Here is a 12,582-nt window from a genome sequence, read left to right as displayed (position 1 = left end):
ACCAGGGCCGCCGACACCAAATAAATGTGCGGTGTGGTATCGGCGAGGCTATTCTTCCGCCTGGTGGAGAAACAAGCGTTTGTGTTGTCGACGTGGAGGATAAACAGACGTAAAGAAAGCGCGCTGTTCCAATCAGACAAATTCAATTGACTCAGTGAATTCCTGCCAAATCGCTTTTGGGAAAATAACTGTATAAGATCAAAATGTTTTGCAGACTTGAGTGGGGAGAGAATGTCTTTTAGGAGAAGTTTAAATCTAAACGGAATATTTAGGCCTTTTGATCCACATATTTTTAAAAACACAATTTACTCTTTTTCCTTTTCAATAATAAAGGTTTAAAAATATGATAAATTTAATATTTGCCCTGTTTTCAGATTTAAAATCAACTACAAAATATTTACTATTAGGAGCCTACTACTGTCAAAAAATGCTCGATCAATAAGCACAATCGGAAAAGTGGGCAATTGATTAACGGATTGCTTTTGGCAGCCAGAGTCGGAAGAAATAAGGTCCCTCTCTTCGGATCAAAGCAAAACCTAGAAGGTAGATGGTACGACAAATAAGAATATTTTTCAAAATACATATATGTTATAAATATAACGCTTTGTATAGGAGTTGAGCGTACGTATGTGGTCGCAGTGGAGTAGGCAGTCCATTCCCTCCGAAGAAAGGATCTTTTCATTCATGACAGAATGAATCAAATGCGCAATTTGGAGAATGTTGCTGACAGAAAATCAGTAAAGAAAATATTTGCACTTTCAGATGCTCGCCCTTTCCATACATGACGGCAAAACACACCCACACACAGCCACGCGTGTACCCGGACCGCCACCACTGCCATGACCGCCCACCCACCCCCAACGCTGCACTTTAAGCCATTCACGACGATGGACGTCCAATCCATCTGGGCTGGGAGGCGCCAATCGAACCAACATTTGAGACAAAAACGACACAAAAAGACGCTTACGAGGCCGATAAGACGCACATGTGGGAGGTATTGAGATTTCGGAGCTGGGGGCGGAGCCAAACTACTAAGGGAGCGTGGCGTAGTTAAGCGCCATTAGCGCCGTTGGGCCATTCAAAGTGATGGAAACGACAAGATTGATCCGAGCCCTCTCATTGGAGAATGGCTTGACTAAAAAGGGGCAAATCTGATAGCAAAAATCTCACTGGGCTTATTAGACGTGCTCAACTTAACAGCGAACAACGGGCATTTAGTTTGGGGGAGGTCGTTTATTAACTCTTGGGTGGCAATAGATGACCACTTTTGGTTTTCCAATTGAATAAATGTCAGCGCATTAAAATAAGAAACTATTGTAGTCACTAAAAAGAATACGAAGAAAGCAGAGGTGCCTCTTTACGGAATGATATAAACACATACAGTAGGTTACAGTAGCTACACGTCTCGTATTTCTCGCTCCGTCACCCCCCCACGCCGCGGGATCCCGAGTCAGGACGGGGCCACGGCCAGCTTTTTTAGCCGTAAATTGCCGAGAACGCTGTCAAAGCCGTGTGGTTTTCCCAAAGCCTCCTCCTTCTCCTCCTCCGATGGATGCCGTGTTTTGGGAATGGCTTCCAGCTGCTTGGCGGCCATGCCAATGAGGAGCTTTTTAAACGACTACAAATGAGCTTAGCCGTTATTACGAGCTATAAAACAGACGACGAAAATGGGTGCTGCCGTCCTGCCATCCGACAATATACTTCATTTTAAGCATCGTGACAGAAGATAGGCTTTTCTAGAAAAATGTTCCCGAACTCCCCTCGTTTTTGGGAGGCTGCGGCGGGCCAGGTCACAGCAGGGCAATTTGTTCTGAAATGGTGTCAATGTTTAAGAACTTAAGTCGCTCTCCTTTGGAGGCTATCGGGGAAATCTGGGAGAACGGGCCGGGTACCCGATAACCTTTCAACCCGCCCTGCTGTCAGTCATACAAATAGTCGTGAAGGAATGAATGGCGAGAAAAAACTTTTGGTGTATAACGTAAGTGGATATCCTAAATGGAATGCTTTTTTTACATATTTAAAAATATGTTGAGGATTTGGAGGGTCAGTTTGTTTTGCAAAGTACGTCGTTACGGCTGTCAGAAAATGTAAGACAGCACAACAATTTTTTTTTAACATTGTATCAATGGTGTAATAATTTGGGGCTGCTTTGACGCTGCAGGGCTTGGGTGACTTGCTACTACTTATTTATGTTTTTACTGGGGAAAAAAACGCACTTTGTGTAGTAGCATTTCATTTTATGCAGTTTTGTATTGATTGGAACTTACCGCATCATAATTGAATGACGACACTAACAGAACTAGCGGCAGGGGCTAAGTGACTCGTCTTATCTGCATGTGGCCATTCCCCTTTGCAAGTGAGAACAAAGCATACATTTAGTGCATTTTCTTTCACTTTTTAGGGGGAAAGGGTGTTTCTGCTCGTCGTAGTGACGACAAACAAAGAGCACGCCAATCACACGCTCATCTGTCGGCAGCTGCTCGTGAAGCGTGCGGACCGACTCACATGTTAATTACAGCGTGGAGCATTTCCCCTGCATCTGGAGAAGACGTGCGCTCCCATTGGCTGTTGCGTCTACATGCCTGACTGTGGTGGGCAAGTCCAGGCATGCTGAAGCCCAGGGACTTTTTTTGGCCTGATAAATGGAGCCAGGCTGCCATCGAGAGATGAGCGGGGGTACTGCGGGAAGTTGGATGGGCGGGTTGTGCTAAGCTACAATAGTGCGTACATACTCGGAGTCAGCTGGGATAGGCTCCGGCACCCTAGTGAGGATAAATCGGTTCAAAAAAAATGAATGATTGACCGAAGGGCCGAGCGTGAAGGCACTTTGTTGGATGGACATGTCCAATTCCAGCACTATTGAGCTGCCATTTCCTTTTCTCTTAACACAAAGCAACGGCGTTGACAGATCAACCCGAAACAGAAGTCGTTCAAGGGGGGTTGCGCCGTTTCCTCCCTCGGAGATTTGGGACGTGTCAGCAACGGGAGGGCGACGACAAGGCTACGCTTAGCATTTTCAATAGACCCTTTCAAATGGGTGCCACTGTCCAAATGGCAGGCCGGTATTAACGGAATCGGTTAGATTCCGGGTTAGTTTGGGGGCTAAGAGAAGGGCCTTGAGCTAAATACTGGCTCATAGTTACATATTTCTCCCTACCGTTAGTGTTTGACTAAAAGGGGCAAAAAGACAGATTTAGAGACGCTTTATCAGTTCATCACGACAAATAGGTGAGTCAAAGAAGGCATCACATGACATAAAACAGGCACCAGACTAAAGCTCCTAATATATAATAATAACAAACAAGACAAATTGATGATAGGTTGCGACCCATTCCAAAAAATGTTTAACCCATTTAAATAATGGCTGTAAATAATAAAACGGTTTTAACAATTAATTTGTTGGATGGAACTCGGCCACGCATTCAAGTTAAGATGTCGGCGCGGACCAGTTTTTTGGGTGACAGGTTTTAAGGCGCTCAAAAACAAATCATTTCACGGTCGGTTTCGCCTTTCGCGGCGAGGATAAATATACACGGGGCCTTTTTCTCAGACGCTCTCAGGAGCTCTTAATGGCCCACCTTGCTTATTTTTGCTCTCTGTACCGCCCGAAGAGAATGCCAATTGTCTCGGGTTCTCGCAGAAACTCACCTCAGCCAATGGCGGGGGGGGGAGGCCTCCGATGGACGGCTGAAGGGGCCTCAAGGTCCTTCTGGCTTTGTCTGGCTGTCGCTGGCTGCGTAACACGCCATGGCGCCCCCCAAAAAGAGTCCACTTCACAATCTGTGGAATTAAAATGGAGGATAAATATTATGGAGTGCAACTGGAGAAGGTGTTGTGTATTTGTGCTGAAGGGGGGAAAGAAGCGGGGTGAAAGGTCAAGGTGGGGAGTGACATTTGCAAACCTTTTGGGCTCAGAACAACTCAAGGATTTCCTTATTCCTCACTAACAATTTCTACTCGGAATTTGACATTTTATTCATTCACAGCCATAAATGGCAATTTTTTAAAAATGGGGCAGATGGCATTAAATAGTCATGAATCGGTGAAATAGCCCAAAAAAATAAGTTAGGAAAGCATTTTGTTAATAACTTTCCACAATGAGTTTTTTTATGGTTACCTGGTGCTCCAGCACCCGATACACCCCATTATCAAGAGGTTAATCCGCATGCATTGTAAAAATGTATTTAGAAATGAGCTTCGGTTATTAAATGGCCTCGGGCTTCTGCCTTCAAAATGACATCCTCACAAAAATATATACTTTGGGTAGTAGATTGGGCATGTAACATTTGTACTGTATATTAACTGTAGATGAGAGAAATTGATGAATAGTAAATGTGTTCTGTATGTACAGTGTTTTTTGCTAATAAATTTAGCACAAATTGTACAATTGCTTCATGTAAATTGACATTTCAGTTGCATTTAACAACTTGAAGATTTCTTGATAGAAACTTTTGCCAATCCATTTTGTATAGAAACCAACTTTCAAAAAATAAAACTATCCAGCTATTAATTTGATTGTATGACATTTCCCATTGAGTGCTTGTGACAATCTTACTTCTTGCCCTCAAAAAAAACTTTTCAGAATCCTACATCACCTGATACACAAATTAATGATAACCAGGTCAGAAAAGTTTGGAGTAAAAGCCCATTTTTGGAGGCAAGAAGCCCAGACCGACACTTTGTTAAAAAAAACATTGATAAATATTTTATTAAAAAACATAAATAGGAGAGATTTAAAAATAGGCCAACTGTCAGAGGAGTGGGACAGCTGCCAAATTGCGCTTGATAATCTGTTGGACCACCACCTGAAAGACCACCCGGATGCTGGCCGTGTCCGTGGCGGTGGTGAAGTGGTGGAAGACGGGTCCGTGGCCCCCGCCGCCCGTTGAAAACATGGCGGTGACGTGGTGGGCTGCGGAGTCCACGTCTGCATCGGGTCCTGCACGGATCAAGAAGAATTAAACTCAGTTATTTCTGCATTTTCTATAATGAGGAAGGACATTTTTATCAGCCATACCTTTAAATGTGGAATCATAAAATCTCAAGTGTCTTCCAGAGTTTAAAATCTTATCCTGGAATAAGTCACTTTTGTTCATGAACAAAATCTGTATGATGGAAAATACAAAAATTCTAATTTAGATTTTATGGCTAAATTAGAATGATATGCTGGACCCCAAACACTACTTTAGTCACCAATGTTTTTGTCTTACAATATAATCCAGAAGTATAATGCAAAAAAATGGAGAGCTATACCCAAGTCCTAAGCTCTATTTAAATTGGATAGACAAAAGACATTTGGCTATAGTACTTTTTCCTCTTAATACATTTTTAAGCCAGCCTACCATTGAGGTATGCTGGAAGATGGAGCTGGAGCAGATGGAAGCAAAGTTTTGGCAACTTTCCTGCAGTCGATTCTTGAGTTTCCGGAAAGAGAGAGAATTTTGGTTCAAAAACCTGTACGCGAACGATGGCAAAAAAAAATTAATAATAACATACCACAGTGGGGTCGTCAGGGAGCGTGGCATCGTAACAGCTGAGGGCCACCACAAAAATCACGGCCTGGATGCCATCAAAACAACGCAGCCATTTCTTACGGACGCTGCGCTGACCGCCAACGTCGTACAACCTGTAGACAGAATTAAAGATCACTTAACCACATATTAATATCAACAGATATTGTGGCAGCCCATCAAAAGTAAAAAAAAAACTAAAAATGGTCTCAAGTCACGTGATCTGGCTGGATTTGGAGCCATTAGCTGAAATGACATACCTGAATACAGTACCGTCCACTTGGAATTGCGTCTCAATGATCCCGCATGTCTTCACCCTCACCCGGAGGACGTCTCGCTCAGTCGGGGAGTAATTGGGGGAAATGATGCGACTCATGTTTTCAAAGAAACTGAAAAGATAGAAGTGCAACCGATCGTTCAGACTGGAAACATGGACGCCAAATTCGACTGGCGTTCCTTTTGTACGCGGGCGGCGGACTCACTAGAGGGCGGAGTCGTTGAGCTCAAACAGGTAACCCCTGGCCGCGGCCGCTCGGACACCCTGGTCGGCCCACAGTGCGCAGAAAGCGTGCGCCACGAAGGGGCGGAGCTCCCGGTCTGCGTCTAGACACTCGTTACACGAGAGGATGGCGTGGGCGTGAACCTAAGGGAAAGGAAACGGTTCAAATTTGACAGCAGACGGATATCATATTTGCATTTATCTCATTAAACAAAGAGGCACCTTGTTCTTTTTGTTGGCTAAATTTATCCTTAGCATCCCCATTCCCAGGAGGACAAATTTCATGGAATTGAGGAGATTGTCGAGGACTGCCGGCTGCCATTAGACAGGGGGAAAAAAGTGTGTCATTAGCAAGGAATACATTCTCCCAATTTAGTGCTAGTGGATTTGCCCTTACCTTGAAGCTAAGGAGTTCTTGTTTGGAGAAGCCATGACTGTGGATAATCTTTATCTGTTTAATAAGAGTGCTTTTTCCGCTCTCTGGAGCTCCTTCAAACAAACGCACAAAAAATGACGCAATGAAAACTGCCCTTTAAAGTGTTGTCATAGTTTTACAAAAACTCAAAATGCCTCGAACTTACCTAGGATGAGAATTTTAACCACGTTCATCTCATTCCGGGCCTGCTCAGATAGGTCTTGCTCGATTTTGGAACTCCGCAGTTTCGCCTTTTTACGTTCTTCGGTGACGTCATGGCGAAGGCACATAGCAATGCACGTCTAAAAAGATGGCAAAATAAGTAACAAAAGTTTTGTCGAGGGGGGAAAAAAATCAGTAGAAATCACTAATAAGAGGAAAGCCGACTCATATTTGAGCGATTATGATTTGAATGTCATCTTTAAACGGTTTCTCGGGATGACTTTGAAGACATCAAAAGGGCCGCCATTTTGAATTAGATACTTTTATCGTCATTTCAATTCAATTGATGCTCTAAGTTACAACATTTCCCAAAGCAAACATTTGTCTCGTTCTTCCCTTTTGTTTTTGATTAGCATTCGCCAACAAACGTTTATTATAACAGAAATGTAATACATATTACGCTTTCACCGAGAGCGCCACTGCTATTCGGAAAACATTTAAAGGGGGATTTAAGAAAACACGTATAAAAGAGTCAATTGACAACGTACCTGCAGCGGGGCTGGCAGTAGTTTCAAACAACCAAACATCCTTTGCTGAAAAGGTTTAGCAAACTCCGTCGTTGCCGTTAATCTTGAATTTACTGTTTAAATACCATAACATCGATGTACATTGCTGTTTCGGCTTGTAGAGATGACGTCACACTCACATTAGGTCTAACGGACACAGGTGCGCGCGAAACTGTCATTGCCGTAAAGCTGACTGTAGTGTCGTAAAAACCAAAAACTAATATTTTAAAACTAGCTTTTCATTTAATTTTAATTTAACTAATCGTCAAACTATTTGGGATAATCTAAGCAATAAAAAACTACAATAACAATTACAATAAAATATTTTTAAGAATTCCTTAAAAATACTATAAACAACTACACGGTATAAAACGTAGTACGTAAGTTGTTTTTTTTATCAAATAAAGTGTCGTAAATCAAGTGTTGTTTAAATTGTCAACAGTAGTTTGCACAGTATTGGTATAACTTGTCAGGGCCCATACACCCTAAAATTGGCATACAGGCATTTTATTATTATTGTCATTAAATACATATGTACTTTAGTGCTGGTTCAAGAGGCATGAAACTGCACTCTGGTTCCACAGGAAGGACCCATGAAGATAAAAAAATAAAAGCATCCACCGGGAAGAGGGCAACCAAGCAGTAAAAAATATGTATAAATAAATACCTTAGATAAAATGAAAAAAATGGAGGAGAACCATTCCAATAGTTGCCTGTTAAAATAATAAAGCTTATGGGTTTATTTTGATGGCGAAGCTTGTGCTCTTTTCTCAGAAAATATAAGTAGAAAACTGTATATGTGTTAAAACAACAACAACAACAACATCCTCTCCAAGATACAACAAATGGAGTGGAATTGTAAAAAATGCGGGTGTTTGAATGTTTTTCGAGGCAAGGAACAAGTCCAAAATAACCACAAATAAGAATCCCCATTGAAAAAAAAACGAATGTTGGTGCAGCATCACTGGTCTGCCACTTGGTGTCGTTGCATAGCCTGAATCACGGCCATCTCGGTAGCTTCTTTCTTCTGGTTCCTGTCTTGAAAAAGCAGCCTGAAACCCAGCAATGGAGGCCAATCATGACCCGGTTATCCTCACGTGGGTGTGTCAGAGGCGGACGCCGAGTTGGACCTGTTTTTGGATATCCTCTGCACGATGGAGTCCGTGGTCAGGCTGTTGCCGCTGTCGAAGGTGCGAAGGATTCCTTGCCTTCTGGGCACCTGACGGTCAAAAGATGAAATAGAAGCAAAAATGCTATTCTGTTATATTGTCTAAATGAGATCTAATTCCCATAGCTACTCACGGCGTAGGGATCGGATCCGTCTTTGTCGGGGTACGTTTGGGTCTTCCCGTGGCACACCAGGTCCACCTGTCGAAGAAGCCGCCATCTTGGTCCAGTGGAGGGTCACCCCACGGGGCCCACGCTGGCACTTACCTTCAAGTGATCCAGCAGATCTTTAGTGACCGTCAACGGGGCGCCGATCACCACCTCGGAGACGTACTGTGACCCCCAAGGAGGAGCTTTTAAATTAGGCCGGAGGATGGGGAGCGGGAGGGACGACATACCCGACACGCCAGTACGCTGAGCGTCCTCTCGTGGACGTTCATAATCGGGTAGTTCTTCCCTTTGTAGCGGTTCACTTCCTGAAATGGAGAAATAAGCCAATCAAGACCATTCCTCAGTTTCTCATTTGGCCCATCTCTGGGATTGGTCCCACCAAATGGGGCCCCACATGGTACTCCTAGGGCTTCTGGGACTTTGACATATTGTAAACAAGATAGCAAACCAGCCCATAAAGACTCACTTGATCAAAGTGCAGCCCCACGATGATGTAGGGCTTGTCCGCCATCTTGTGCGCCGCCCTCAAGAAGTCCACGTGGCCAATGTCTGAGTCAAGAGTCAAGGGTTCGCTTTTTTTGTCTTAGTTGGACAAGACTAGAACAAGTTCAATGCGCCAAATGGGAGTTTGTTATTTCTCCCGTTGTGGTTGTTTTTATCTGCGAGGCTCCTCCCTCTCTGACGGAGAAAAAGATACGGAAGAGGTCAAAGGCCCCGGCAGCGTAGATGATGGTGTCGCCGGGCCGCGGCTCCTGGCCCGAAGCAAACTGGATGATTTTTTGGGACGTCTGCAGGAACTGGGACACCCCCGTCCAGGGACTGTGACTCTTCTAACCATTGGAGTCCCATCAGCCAATCACAAACAAACAAAACAACACAAAAATAACACAGAATTTAGTCTACTCCGGAAAATGATCAAGTAAAGTGAGGGTCGCAGGGGGTGCTTGAGCGTATCCCAGCTCACTAAGGGCAATTAGCCTAGCATAAAATTGGCCTAGCATAAAATTAGCAAACTGCACACCTGGGATCAAACCCTCGACCCCAAAATTGTGTGGCCGACATGCTAACCACTTGTCCACCAGACCGCAAGAGGTGACTTTTTAAGCAAGTCATCATTTTTTTTGGTTTAAAAAAAAATGACATTAAGAGTCACATAGGTCATTTTAGAATGAAGATTAAGCGTGACCACCCACCTTCCCAAAGTTGTCGGTGCGCTGCCGGCAGTCCGAAGCATCCTGCGAGAGTTCCGACATGAGAAAAGCGTAGCCCGACTGGAACGGAGTCAAAGACAAACGATGGGCTCACAATGTTGTTGTGATGCGCTTTGTTCATGAGAAGCATCCGGCCAACCAGGTCGGTGGTGGAAACTCCCTGCGTTCGTTTACATTCCCTGCAACAAATCCAGCCAGACAATCACCAAAACAATCCATCCGCCTACGCTTATCTCGCCGGGCCACGGCAATACCTGTAGCGTCCCGACTCTTTGACTTCCCGGTACGTGTCCTCGCCGTCCGCCGTCAACGTCAAGTCGTCTGCAAAGAAAAAACGCACGGCGAGTGATGGCGAGTCGCCATCTTATTTGGAAGGCGCTCGGCGCTCACCGCCGTGCACGCAAAAGTCGCAGTGGTACTTGTCCAACGTGTCCAGGGCGGTGACGTACGGGGCCCCCTCCACCACCTCGTCCACCCATTTGATGGCCCTTACCATCTTGTAGCGTTCTTCCTGAGTGAAAACCGGCGGGCCCTTGTGCCGGGAGATCTCGCCTGGGCGAAAAATGGCGTCAAAGCTTAAAGCAGGGGCGTGGACTTTTCGACACCACATTTCCTCGTTCTTGCTCGGGAAAGTTTCGTAACAAGATTGGTCTTTGGGCTTCGCATTTAAGCACCACGTCGTTTAACAACGAGCTAACCGGCGGCCCTCAGAACATAAATCATAAGAGTTAGGCGCGGCCTTCAGAACATAAATCATAAGAGTTAGGCGCGGCCTTTTAAATGTGGAAAATAAATACCTATAGATATGTACTGAGGCTTACTGTCTGTGTGTACACCCACGATGAGGTAGTCTCCCATGGCCTTGGCCTGCCGCAGCTGGTTGGAATGGCCGTAGTGGACCATGTCGTAGCTGAAAGACAACAAAACACGGGGAAATAAATGGAAAGGTGTGGACCGCGGGTTGCTTTAAGGTCGACTTGACGGAGGCAACAGTCTGAATGTGTCAATTTTATCAAGGCAATCTGAAACAATTCATGACTTTTTGTCAACGCAGAGGCGGACTTTAGCGAGGCCGGGCTGACCAACCGGAGACACAGAGGCATTGTAGCCCCTGTTCTTGGAATGCCGGTGGGGCGCGTGGCCCGAGAGGTCGTCGCTGTTGACGTCGGCACTCTATTAGCGCTCCCGGCATCCCAAACATTCGGAAACATTCCGGGGGGCCGAGGTGGCGTTCAAAGCCGCGTACGCATAACCCGAATACTACGGGAGAAAGGGGCCGTAATCCGGGGCCCGAAAATGAAAAACATCCTTTTTTTTTTTGCTGCCACGCCGAGTAGGAAAAGACAAAGAAACCCAACTCTGTGTGCTTTGCATAAAAATATGGACACTTTTCCCATTAAAATTCGGATGTCAGACTGCCCTGAACTTCAGGAATGAAGAATTTAATTGAAAAGTGAAAACAAGAAGCAGGACATATTCACGGGAACAATCCCAACCCATAAATCCATCTCATATTTCAATCAACTACAACAATCAAATCATAACGCATTCATTAAACGGGCTCATCCATCCAAAGGATGCAGGTGTACCTAATGGAGTGGCCCAATTAGAAAACCGCAGCAGCCCCCCATATCCCAGGATCCCAGAATCCCAGAACCCCCCTCCTCTCCCCCCTTCTCAGAGCCCCTGTACGTACTCACCATCCATCGCACCACACGCGGACCCTTCGCCTCCTCTTCTCGGGGCTGGCCGCCGCCTCCGGGCGCGGAGATCCGGGTGTGGAGTCGGAGCTCACATCCTTGCTCACCTGAGTCGAAGGAAGCCGATGGTGGCGATGGTGCTTCTGGTTCTGCTGCTGGTGACACTGCTCGCGCTGCTGATGGTGTCCGTTTTTCAGCATTTTTGAAAGCTCAAGGCTTTCCCCGAGGTTCGGCCGAAGTGACGGGTCGTGAGACTAAGCCGATCCCGAGCCCGAGGCAGGTCGTGCAACGGTGGCGGAGTTGGCTTACGCTGCGTCAACGACGCCTCCTTCCGACTCCGAGCCAAAAACGCCCGCTTCCATTCGACTGGAGTCAGCGGGGAAATGGACAGGAAGTCGCCTACTCGTCATAAAAGAGTTAGTCCTCAAAATCCAACAGTGACATTTATTTTGAAAGCCCGCTGAGAGGAAGTGTGCCGTGTTTGCGCACTCCAACTTGATGCCGGCAGAATCACGCGACCATTCCGGGTTACATAATGACGTGAACTCTGCTATCTTACGTGGGTGATTCTTTTTGCTCGCGTGCGACGGAGTCACCCTTCTAACAACCATTCTTAAATGCATCAATAACTCAATTTTATTAATGTGTCTGACATTCACTGAGCTGAATTGCCTGAAAAGAAAAGGTCGTCATTGGAGTTTGTTGCCAGTAGATGGAAGCAAAGATTCAACGTCTTCTAATGAACACAAACATGCAATTTTGACAATTATTATGTTTTAAAAACAACCGGTTTCATTTTAAACATGATTCACTCATCCATTTTACATTTTTGTTTATACTCAAGAGTCTCGGGGGTGCTGGAGCCCCTTCCAATTAACTTTGGGCACCTCGAACTGTGGCCAGCCAATCGCTGGTACAAAGAAATAAACAACCAATCACAGCTAGGGACAATTTAGAGTGCCCAATCGGCATAGCATGCATGTTTGTGGGATGTGGGAGGAAACCCAAGCCAACGGGCTAGCGAGATTTTAGCACATCTTGCTCACAGTTCTAAGGTCAAGGGTCAATCTTGCCTTTACATTTCCTCCCCATGCCTACGTGGGTTTTGTCCCGGTACTTCAGTCTCCTCCCCATCTCTGAAACACATTAAACCCACCAAAATGTTCCGTAATATTGAGTCA

At 45.3% G+C, this 12,582-nt stretch overlaps 2 protein-coding genes across 2 annotated transcripts; both read right to left on the bottom strand.

The window, feature by feature from the left end:
* Positions 1 to 4,032: 4,032 nt before the first annotated feature.
* Positions 4,033 to 7,306, bottom strand: LOC144208740 (guanine nucleotide-binding protein G(o) subunit alpha-like). Its single transcript, XM_077734743.1, has 10 exons — positions 7,135 to 7,306; positions 6,591 to 6,726; positions 6,407 to 6,498; positions 6,232 to 6,324; positions 5,993 to 6,153; positions 5,771 to 5,899; positions 5,497 to 5,626; positions 5,343 to 5,414; positions 5,018 to 5,105; positions 4,033 to 4,939 (listed from the first exon to the last, which is right to left on the bottom strand). Exons 1-10 carry the CDS (start codon positions 7,171 to 7,173, stop codon positions 4,752 to 4,754), a joined length of 1,128 nt encoding a protein of 375 aa, XP_077590869.1. The 5' UTR covers positions 7,174 to 7,306; the 3' UTR covers positions 4,033 to 4,751.
* Positions 7,307 to 7,614: 308 nt separating this feature from the next.
* Positions 7,615 to 11,807, bottom strand: LOC144208713 (ethanolamine-phosphate cytidylyltransferase-like). The gene is made up of 13 exons (XM_077734703.1): positions 11,402 to 11,807; positions 10,523 to 10,611; positions 10,092 to 10,253; positions 9,956 to 10,022; positions 9,796 to 9,880; positions 9,684 to 9,725; positions 9,188 to 9,320; positions 8,957 to 9,039; positions 8,718 to 8,795; positions 8,587 to 8,652; positions 8,455 to 8,520; positions 8,283 to 8,371; positions 7,615 to 8,204 (listed from the first exon to the last, which is right to left on the bottom strand). The coding sequence occupies exons 1-13, from the start codon at positions 11,599 to 11,601 to the stop codon at positions 8,114 to 8,116; spliced, it is 1,251 nt and encodes a 416-aa protein (XP_077590829.1). The 5' UTR covers positions 11,602 to 11,807; the 3' UTR covers positions 7,615 to 8,113.
* Positions 11,808 to 12,582: the final 775 nt, after the last annotated feature.

Source organism: Stigmatopora nigra, chromosome 15 (genome assembly GCF_051989575.1).
Source record: "Stigmatopora nigra isolate UIUO_SnigA chromosome 15, RoL_Snig_1.1, whole genome shotgun sequence".
Lineage (NCBI taxonomy): Eukaryota > Metazoa > Chordata > Actinopteri > Syngnathiformes > Syngnathidae > Stigmatopora > Stigmatopora nigra.
Note: the sequence above shows the minus strand (reverse complement) of the source record. Positions and strands in the feature narration are given on the sequence as shown.